The sequence below is a fragment of the Saccostrea echinata genome, unplaced genomic scaffold (assembly GCF_033153115.1).
Source record: "Saccostrea echinata isolate AGI-Se365-2 ecotype Australia unplaced genomic scaffold, CSIRO_AGI_Sech_v1 ptg000030l, whole genome shotgun sequence".
NCBI classification, from domain to species: Eukaryota; Metazoa; Mollusca; class Bivalvia; order Ostreida; family Ostreidae; genus Saccostrea; species Saccostrea echinata.
In genome coordinates this window covers 4,303,071-4,314,202 of record NW_026889779.1, presented here as the reverse complement: position 1 = coordinate 4,314,202, position 11,132 = coordinate 4,303,071, and the positions used below count along the sequence as shown (strand labels likewise).

Genomic DNA, 11,132 nt, shown 5'->3' with positions numbered 1-11,132 from the left:
ATCTTATAAGCATCTTTTTCTTGTAAATTGACACCTCATATTAAAATACACAGTGAATCGTGAAACATCAACATCATTCATGGAACATTACATTTACCAATCAAGTGAAACGCTGTTTCTGAATTGAATATAATAGCAGTTTCTATACAGACCTAACTTCTAAGATTTTGCACATGGCCGTAGGAACCGGGGGGGGGGGGGGCACGGGGGGGGGGCGTGCCCCCCCCCCCAATAATTTTGCCAATATATAGAATACTATAGAAAACGTAGCTACTATATGCTTGTGCCCCCTCAATAAAAACGGCTGATGCCCCCCCCTTTTTTTTTGCTGATAGTGCCCCCCTCAACTGAAAATGTTTAGCTGTGCCCCCCCCCCCTCCCCAAACTGAAATTGCTTCCTACGGGCCTGTTGCATAATATTTAATGTATCTTCAAATTATATTACCTACACATTTTTTAAAAATAATTTTCGCCATTAAGTTGCACAGAGCAAAAAATGTAAATTATGCATTTTAAAAGTTACACACAACGTTGTAAATGGACTCATAGATAACTCAAAGATACCTGTATCTTTATGTGGGAAAAATATTGCAAGGTCTTTTACCGTGAAGTATTAGAGTAAGTTTATGAGCAAATCCACCAAAATAAGGGACAACATTTATTTCTTTAATCCTGGATTGCTGAATTTAGCAAGAAATCACCATTTTCTAAGGGATTTCTCAAAATCTGAAAGTTTGTTATTTCTAGTGGTTGACACATTTTTTTTTCATTAATCATAGTTTATCATGGTTCCATACAGTTTGTAATACTTACGACATACTTGTAAATATTTTCCTTGTGATATCTATACAAGTGATATTATAACATACGACGTAATATTTACTCTAGAATGTAATTCATTAACGGTTACGCATGATTAAACAGGCAGTTTGAAGCATCATCGACAACTGAATGCAGACTGACACATTTTTTAGCGTAGTAATTCCATATCTAATTAATGAGCAACCGTTTTGATTCATCATCCAAGTATACACCATCCATTTTAAAATGAAAGATTGTCCGTTATTTTCACCAGAAGGTCAGTCGACCTCAAGACGAAAGGTTGGGCGTTTTCGAAAGCTAGTGTTTTCTTAATCGGAGGCAAATTGTAAATCTGAAGTCCCGTTCTGGTATTGCTGCTCTCTCTTGTGTTAGTGTTTGGGACGGTGATTTGAAAGTTTGCTATATTGACCTGGACAAAGCCAGAAGAAACAAAATGAATCTTTTAGGACGTGTTGGGATGGTTTTTCTTGTTGTTATTAATATTTTCTTTATGGTAAGTGTTTTATTCTCCTTTGCATACGAAATAATTATTTTGATGAATGGTTAATGATTTAAAGTGATACTAAAGAAATAAAAATGCTTAAATGAATGTAATATTGAGTATTAATATGAATGTTACATTGTCAATTTTAACTATAGATCGCTGGAATTGCACTGCTAATTGGTGGAGCGATCATGAATGAAAAAGGTGGAGCATATGCAGCACAATATATGCCTTTGCTGGAAAATATTTCCATCGGATCATTTAAAATGGGAAGTCTTGTAAAGGCTCTTGCTGGATTCGGAGTTTCTCTTGGACTCTTTGCCGTGGTTGTGGCTATCATTGGAATAGCTGGTGCAATAACACGGATGAGACTTCTACTAATAATTGTAAGTGCACGCATACGGTTTATCAACTGCTGCAGAGTCGTAAAATCGTGCGTTGTTGGTATTCATGTGTTCGAAAAGTAAGAAATGTTAGTGCATATTTGCTCAAAAAGCCAGTTTTTAATAAAATGTTTTTTTTTTAATGAAGTACTAAGTAATGCTTTCCAAAGCATTTAAAATTAAAATGACATCATCCGCTTCAATGAGAAAATATATTATTTCATATTCAAGTAATATACATGTAGTATATTATTATTTTCAGTACGGAGCAATCATCATAATTATTTTGCTGCTGGAATTTGTTGCTTTGGGAGGATGGTTCACTTTCAAACACGAGGTATCAGAAATTATAATTTTCTATTTTTGGAACTTTCTAGGAATGCTTTATATAAAAGGGAAAAAAGCTTTTACAAAAATGAAGCAGCCATTCTTACTCCTATATTTCTTACTTTAGATGGTTGCCTCCATCAAAGACCAGATGCTGAATTTGATCCAGAGATACGACGGAAATGCCGCAAACCAGCTAACTCGGGCCTGGAACTTTCTGTTCTTGACTGTAAGTTTAGTAGAAGAAAAGTGCCTAGAACGCTCCTTAAAATATATTTATTGATTGAGTGTATATCAAAAAAATAAAAAAGGTAAAAAGATATTTTCTTGCATTAATTTGATAAATAAAATGTTAGTTTGGAATCAAGCTAAAGACAGTTTCTAAGTTCGATATTAATTTTATATAAATGTACATTATCTCTCCACATTTTGTTCTATGAACCTTTTATTCTATTAACACCTTTTGCTTCACTTTTACACAGTTCCATTGCTGCGGAGTAAATCCAGTCATTCTAGGAAACGATTTTGTAAGCAGCATCTGGTGGCTAAATCCTCTCAGAGGACAATCTATCATACCAGGTCATTGCTGTGTGGGAGCGGATCCAAATACTGCCGATTTCAACATCAATCAAATCTGTACCATCAATCCGTCAACAGTGACCGCTTATATCGACAGGGTAAGGAAATATGTCGGGTCCAGTCATCCATGTTTATTACTTGTATTTGCCAGTCCTTGGGCTAAATATTTTGCTGATCAAGTATCACTAATTTTAGACATTTTATTTAGGCATAAATAATCAATTTTATTTCAAAATTCTTTTTTTAGGGTTGCTACAATGAGATGTCTAACATTATGAACCCATACAGCAGTACATTCATTGCTACTGGAGTCGTGCTTGTGATTATCGAGGTAAGTTAGATTCTATTTTGAAGCGCTCATTTTGAAAAAAAAAAGTTAGTCAAAGAGAGAATTACGAAATTGCAATCGAGCGACTATTGATATTCTAGTTCAAAATGAAAAATATATACATAAGCAGCAATTACTGATTAATGTAATTATATTCCTACAGATCATCGCCGTTGCTTTTGCGTTCTTGATGGCTCGTCAGTTGCAAAAAGAAGTAGAGTCGTAGTCTGGAAGAAGGAATAAATACCTTAATTCACTATATGCACTGCATTTTACAATTTAAACAGATTGAATTTAATTCAAACCAAAGTTTGTATTTCAAAGATTTAGTTTTACGGGTTAAGCCTTTGAGTGTAAATCTATCTGTCTCAGATGTTTATAAATGAGACAAGAGGCCAACCCGATCTCGTGCAACAGACATAATATATGTAAATATAGTGTGTGAGAATTTAACCGCCAGACAAAAATGTATTTTCAAATTTTGAAAACGTATGTATGTATGAATGGAATTTTCTTTTTCTTGTGCTATGCGAAGTAGTTGCTTTAGTCCCAGTCGTATAAGTGTAATTCAGAGAACGCTGCAGCAGTTGTTGACTTCTTTTCACGGATTTCAGTGGGAAAAAAAATAAAATTGACAACCAGGTTTTTTTTAACACGCTTTCCATGTGCTTTGCAGTGGACTAACGTGACTCTGTATTTACTTACAGATCATCGCAGTCATTGCAGCATTTGGAATTCTGGGTCAGCTGAAAAATGATGTCGAATATGAAGTCAATGAGAAAAAACGCGACAGAACAGCGTGATATAATATTCTTCAATTTTGTTTGAACATTTTTGAACATGTTATAATTGGCAGGGACTTGTATGCAATTTTTCATACTTTTATACAAACTGTGTATTTTGAATTATGTATTTACATTATACACAATATTTTTGTACTTTAAATACTTTGTATTATAAAGTTGACAAATAAATGTAATATATAAACTTGTATCCGTCTGCAATTTCTTTTTTTAAAATATATTTTTCGCTGCAATTTAGAAATTTTTACATAAATTTGAAGTTGCTTCTTAGAATATGACAGTAGCAATTACTTCATTTCCAAACAAGAGCCTCAAAGGCAACAATTCTCATCTGAATAACCCTTCTCTTCTCTATATTTGAAGATATTGTCGTCATCAGATTAAAACTCATGACTCCATATCTCTTTGGAAGGGGATTTGGTCCTTTATTTGAACAAACCTGAATTCCTGTCAATTAAAGATGCTTTGTAGCAAGTTTGATAGAAGTTGAGTGGTTTTGGAGAAGTAAAAAATAAAATAAAATAAATTAAAAGACGACAGACAGACAAACGATGGACAACTCCGATCAGAAATTTTCATATAAACTTTTGTTTCAGTTGAGCTAAAAGGAGTGAGATTTGAAACCATTATTAAATATTACACTCACTAATTAAGCGCCCTGTTGGAAACGTTGAACATGTGCCTGCATGATTGATTAATTAAGGTTGATAAAACCATCAGCGATCGTAAAACAAAACTATGTTAAGCTCGAACTGAGTAAATATTTGCAGAACTTGTCAGTTTTAACCCCCTTTATTGCACAATTTCATTCGATCGAGTTTATACAGTGTCAATCATTAGGCGGAATTTTTAGTTCGACAAGCATTCGGCATTGATAAGACTATTACAAAAGAAACATTTTACGAAGCGCATGTGCATAATTTATATGGTGAGGGTTAGACCATGTATTTTACCTGCCAGTCATTCCGACCACACGGCGAGAGAAACGGTACAATTTCAGTAGACATATAGATCAGTCGCCTGGTTTTTAGAATCATGACTGAAAAACATGCGACACGAAAACTATTATTATTCTGAACCCTGTTCAACTTTACATCCCCAAACACCCAAAATACCTGACTTATATCGCACTGAATGTACGACATATAGCTGTTAAATCACCGTGTATAAAAACTGCAAAGGGATTGGAAACAAACTCTAATAAATGCTTCCTCTCTTTGACCACCAATATTGATTTAGAGATACAGAAAGTCTTTAAAATATATATACACTAATCTAAATAATGCGAATCTATGTACATGTATAGAAATAAATCAAAAGAAAAGTGATGATAAAGTTTATCTGAAAGATTTGTTCAAAAATGTAAATAAAACATTCAACTGAAAGACATAATTTTCAGTGAATTACCAAACAAACTTATGTTTTTAAATACACATGTATATTGAAATTTCATCTCATCACATAATCAAAAGTATTGTACAGTTTGGTACAGTACTCCAAATCTCATTGCACATTGTTTTCAGAGCACCTTTTCACAAAATATCTTACTACTATAGAAAAGGAAAAAAATCCAATTCTCTAAAGAGTATGTAAGCTTTAGTATGTCACCAAACATTTTATATTTCTAATAGGCCTTTATACGATATGTAATGAATCTTTTTTTTTATTTCACATCAGAGACATTAGAGTTGATTTTTTTTCCCCTTAATTGCAAGATTTTTTTTAAAAAGGACTACAGTTCTTTATCACAGATATCATAAAAGTTAAACACCATCTTGTTCTTCATATAAAATCTACTCATGATATAATTAAGGAAAAGTGTATGTTAACCACTAAATGATTCAACATTTACTCATGATACAAACTTCATCTTTCTGGATGGGTGTAAAATCCTCAAAGATATATGACATTGATTTTCATTAAGATGAAAAATTGTCCAATTACGATAAAAACTAAAACAAAGATTTTAATAATCGAAGAAAAATCACTGATTTTAAAACAGCATGCCCTTATTTACTGATGATGCTAACAGCTGCGGTTCCTACTGATAACATCACCACAGAGACGTCTTGTTGTTTGTTCATGTCATCACCTCCATGCTATGACGTCACGGTACCCATTACTGCCGAGAGATATCTTAATTTTCTTTGTAATGTCCTTGATATAAGTTTATTAAAATATTTTCTTTACTTATCTCTGCAATGTTCATCCATAAGCAGCATAACAATCTATGCATAGATAGAAATTAAAGAAAATCACTTTCTGGGACATTCAAACAATGACTGTATTTGTGCCCTGTCCTGATTGGCTGCCAATCTGGTATGCTCTCTGGCTGAGTGAAATATCTGCGACTCTTCTTGATCTTTCAACTCCCCGTTTTCGGTCCACATCCACAGTTATTTGCCAAAACAAAATAAGGGAAGCAATAATTGCCATCACCTGAAAGTACATATTTTTTGATATATTAAATTATGTAAAACTTTAAGGCTTGTCGGAGCAATTTTCCAGTCATTTTAAGGACAGCTTAACAGGTACTTTAGACTACATAGAAAAGACATACCTCTGTGACCAAGATAAACGTGGCTACAGATATCACCCCATCACTGTAGCCTGTAAGTCTGTCATTGAGAAAGTCGTAACAACCCTAAAATGGTGAATTTTAAATTATGCATACTCTCTGAAGAGTCTGTAGCTCTTACAGGTTTGACTTCAAAATAAACTACTATAATCATGAACTTAGTCAGATGATGCACTTGGAATAAATTACTTCTCTGTCAAGTACCAGGGGTATTTCATCTCTCTGCGTAAAATTAGACAGAGAGGTCCAACATTTCAAAGAAAAAAAAGTAATTTTAGGATTTTGAGAATTTTTCCAATCCGTAGTGAAAGATACACAGTTCATTGCAATAAAACTCAATAAAGATAATAATTATATTATGTGTAGCTAAAAGTCAAACTCCATACAGTGTCTATTCTCCGGGACTACTCACAGGCACTTGGGGTATGGACCCCCCCCCCCCTTTCCATTTTTTTTTCTTTTTAAATCTGGGGTCGAGTCACCTTTTTCCTATTTTTGTATTCTAATATGCACTGTATGTTATCAATAATGTAACTCTTTTGTCTCTATATGCTGTTTTTAAATATATCGTTTTCGACTGATACATAAAAAGAGAGAAGGCTTGCAACTCTTTTCTCATCGTCTGCCTCACCTCGCTTAAACTTCGCCTGATTATTTATCGAAAGAATAAGAAAACATGGAATATGCATACATCAATAAATTCGTTATACATTCTTCTTCCTTTTCATATTTCCATTCAATTTTTATGTGCCCCCGATTTGTAAATATTTCGATTAAATCAACCGCATCTAGGGTAAATTTTGGTGATGTGCACCAGCTGGGACGGAAGTGCAATAACGGTAACTCTAACTTTATAAATGTTCTGCATTAAAAAAAAAAATTCAAGGCTTTGCAATAACAATATTGTGAAATTTGGTTGTCTAGGTCGTCTGTTAAAAGTTAATATTCATCCATTAGAATTTGCTAGTTAAAGTTATCTTGTTATTCACAGAACTTACCGTTACATGTTATATGAAGAGAAAATTCGGGATTTATTCCTTCTCGCATTTAATGTTCCGAATGACATTACACATAATGATGATATCCGAAAATACCGGGCACTTCCGTCCCAGCTGGTGCACATCACCAAAATTTACCCTAGATGCGGTTGATTTAATCGAAATATTTACAAATCGGGGGCACATAAAAATTGAATGGAAATATGAAAAGGAAGAAGAATGTATAACGAATTTATTGATGTATGCATATTCCATGTTTTCTTATTCTTCGATAAATAATCAGGCGAAGTTTAAGCGAGGTGAGGCAGACGATGAGAAAAGAGTTGCAAGCCTTCTCTCTTTTTATGTATCAATCGAAAACGATATATTTAAAAACAGCATATAGAGACAAAAGAGTTACATTATTGATAACATACAGTGCATATTAGAATACAAAAATAGGAAAAAGGTGACTCGACCCCAGATTTAAAAAGAAAAAAAAAATGGAAAGGGGGGGGGGTCCATACCCCAAGTGCCTATGGGACTACTTTCCCTACGAATAATGCGATGATACGGAGTTGTAGCGTAACGTAATACTGAGCTGTCTGGAGCTTGCTAAAAGTAGGAGGAGTAGGAGGTATTCAAAAGGTATTAAACAGATTATTCTATTTTAAGTAACCATAGCAACATTTTAAAGAAAATAGAAATCGATATTAAACATTGAACACAGGTAATTGTGAACTATAAAGATGTACTTTTGCACCAAGTGCTATAATTATTGAAATCAGACCAAAATCGTAGGAGAATTAACATTCTGAAGGAATTAATTATTTTCCCTAGTTTATTAACCATCGCAACACTATTCAGAGGAATGCATTTCTTAATGTCATCAGATCTACTTTTGTACTAAGTTTCTTTGTAAATGGACGAAAACTGTAGGATGTGAAATATTTTGAAGAATCCTTTTGCAGCAGGAAAGACAGACACGCACACTGACAACAAGGAGACACGCACACTGGCAACAAGGAGACATGCACACTGACAATAGGGAGACACACACAGGGAGACACGCACACTGATAACAGGGAGACACATACTGACAACAGGGAGATACGCACACTGACAACAGGGAGACGCGCACACTGGCAACAAGGAGACATGCACACTGACAATAGGGAGACACACACAGGGAGACACGCACACTGATAACAGGGAGACACATACTGACAACAGGGAGATACGCACACTGACAACAGGGAGACGCGCACAGGGAGACACGCACACTGACAACAGGGAGACAGGCACACTGACAACAGGGAGACATGCACACTGACAACAGGGAGACAAACACAGTGACAACAGGGAGGCAAGCACACTGACAACAGGGAGACATGTACATTTCCAATTTCTAGTATAATTAAAAATTTATTCATTCACTTTTTTCTATCCCTAAATCATGAAGTTTTTTCTATTTATTCAAAAAGATTATGAAAAGATTAGAAAATATATTTATAAAAAGAGAAAATGCCCATTTCAAAAACAAATTACCAATTTGAAAAGAGAAAAGATAATACATCTTCTTACAGACTCAACGTAAGCATTCTGAGCTGTAGGATTTGTTGTACATGCAGTTCCATTCAAATTAGCTGCCGTGAGAAGGGTTGCTTCCCTACAACAATATCCAGGAATGACGTCACTTCCTCTAGACCATGCTGTTGATTGAAAGTCATCCACTCTAGACTGTTTATTCACTCCACAACACTCAAACTACAAAGCAAAGAAAGAATTAATCAGTGCTTAGAATGTAACGAAAAGGTACAGATGATGTACACAGATAACAAAACTACTTAAAGAAATATATATTTTAGTAGTAAAAGGTGTGGATAATACAATTTCTCATCTTTCAATATGAAAAGGAATATTAACTTGGAAACTTGCTTTTATTTTTTTTGTATTAAAATATGTATTTAGAACACATACATTTTAATCGTAATAAAATGAAATTACTTTTCGTTTTCATTTATCACAAATGAAGTCTACACAGAAAAAAAAGATGCCGGGTTGCAAAATTAAGAGTTGTTTTCTACCAGGTAAAATATGAGGTTCCATGCGATGGAGATGATGTCTAAATTGTAGCCTTTGTAATAAGATAGCACATTTAGTAATTCTTCTTTGATAGTATCGTTGAGCTGTATAAAGGTGAGAAATAATACATTTAGTTACACTCTACAACCAAATGAATACAAAAAGGTATAATTTGGCCGACTCCATCAAAATGATTTTAGAAGCTCGATATGAATACAAAATACTTGCTTTGTTTTTCAACTTTGCCACCTCAGCAAGAACCCAGATTTCCCCTATTCCACACAAGAACACTATAACTCCATACTGAAATAAAATATTATATTGCTCAACCAGTTTTATGATTACTGAAATAAGATATAATTTACCATGGTTCCTGAATGCGTTCACGCAAATTCTATCATTTGTCCCTATGCTTAGTAGTAGCTTAACTAGGATTTTAGATAATATTTCAATATTTATTTATGTAAGTAAAGAAAATAATGCAACCAAAACTTTTCTCTAAATCATCAAAAATATATATGCACGCATAGCTAATGTTACAATATATTTATAATGTTTATAAAGTAAAATCTCTTGTTAATCAATTTACATATATATTTTTTAAATTTTATGGAAAAAAAAATCATTTGACAGTGGAGAATCTTGCTAAAGAGGATTGATTTTTTTTTAAATACGGCACTTTAACAGACGTTTAATCCTTTAATATATAATTAAGCGTCTGATATGTCTGAAAATGGCTTTAATCTGAAAATCAACGTACAGTTACAAGTATTGGCCGGAATTTTCCGCATGTTCCGACGATACCAGCGGCCGAAACCAGAAAAGTAAACACTCCGATGACAATGATGGCAATAGCGATGATTTTGATGAGGTCAGATAAGGTAAAATCTCCACCAGTTATGGCGTTCAAAACAGGCGATATATCATCATTAACTAGACCAGACTCTTTGTAAATCAAGGCTCCGATGATTATTAGTCCTAGACCCAAAATCTATTTTGCAAAACATGAAAGCAATTTAGGTAGAATTAAAGTCTACAAAATACATGTAATTGAATGGCGTTATGCAAAGAATGTTATTTCATTAAAATTAATTTCATTTTTAGTAGTTCTATTTGTTTACTAAGACAACTGTACATTTTTAAAAACTACATTTTCTTCTGTCACTTACAATAACCACTATGTTAAGAATGACCAGAAAGATGGCTCCAGCAGTTCCCAAAAGATTCATGATTTACTCCGTTTCTGTGGTCCCTCTAGAAATCCCATCATGGCAAAAATCTTATGTTGTTGTCATAATAACAAAGTGCAAAGGAATTTGTTATATTAGATTGTTGTTATTCCCTGCAAGTAGGAATCAGAATTTACTTAGTAATGTTACATTGACAAAATATATATCAGAATTTTTAAAGCCACAATATAAAATGACGTTAACATTCAGGTTGTAAATTGAGCAAAGAGGCTTATCCCTTACAGTATTATATACTTATATATATATATATATATATATATATATATATATATATATATATATATATATATATATATATATATATATATATATATATATATATATATATGGTTTAAGCTCTAGAAACATCACCAATTATTTTTAATATCATGGAATCTTTTACTATACATGCATGTTCATTCATGCCGTAACTAACATCACTACGAGATGAGCTTTCCCTTAAATATATACGCTGAACAAATTTTATAGCAAGTTGACACTGTCGTTGTACATATCTATTCACTGTGAATCATGTCT

At 33.4% G+C, this 11,132-nt stretch overlaps 2 protein-coding genes across 2 annotated transcripts; one reads left to right on the top strand and one right to left on the bottom strand.

Moving 5' to 3' along the window:
* The first annotated feature begins 1,132 nt into the window (after positions 1-1,132).
* On the top strand, positions 1,133-3,726 carry LOC133196129 (tetraspanin-9-like). Its single transcript, XM_061332063.1, has 7 exons — positions 1,133-1,315; positions 1,462-1,692; positions 1,952-2,026; positions 2,144-2,245; positions 2,499-2,693; positions 2,843-2,926; positions 3,631-3,726. Exons 1-7 carry the CDS (start codon positions 1,256-1,258, stop codon positions 3,724-3,726), a joined length of 843 nt encoding a protein of 280 aa, XP_061188047.1. The 5' UTR covers positions 1,133-1,255.
* A 1,426-nt stretch (positions 3,727-5,152) lies between these two features.
* LOC133196233 (tetraspanin-9-like) lies at positions 5,153-10,680 on the bottom strand. Its single transcript, XM_061332150.1, has 7 exons — positions 10,536-10,680; positions 10,127-10,357; positions 9,595-9,669; positions 9,369-9,470; positions 8,866-9,048; positions 6,287-6,370; positions 5,153-6,165 (listed from the first exon to the last, which is right to left on the bottom strand). Exons 1-7 carry the CDS (start codon positions 10,593-10,595, stop codon positions 5,998-6,000), a joined length of 903 nt encoding a protein of 300 aa, XP_061188134.1. The 5' UTR covers positions 10,596-10,680; the 3' UTR covers positions 5,153-5,997.
* Between the last annotated feature and the right edge of the window lie 452 nt (positions 10,681-11,132).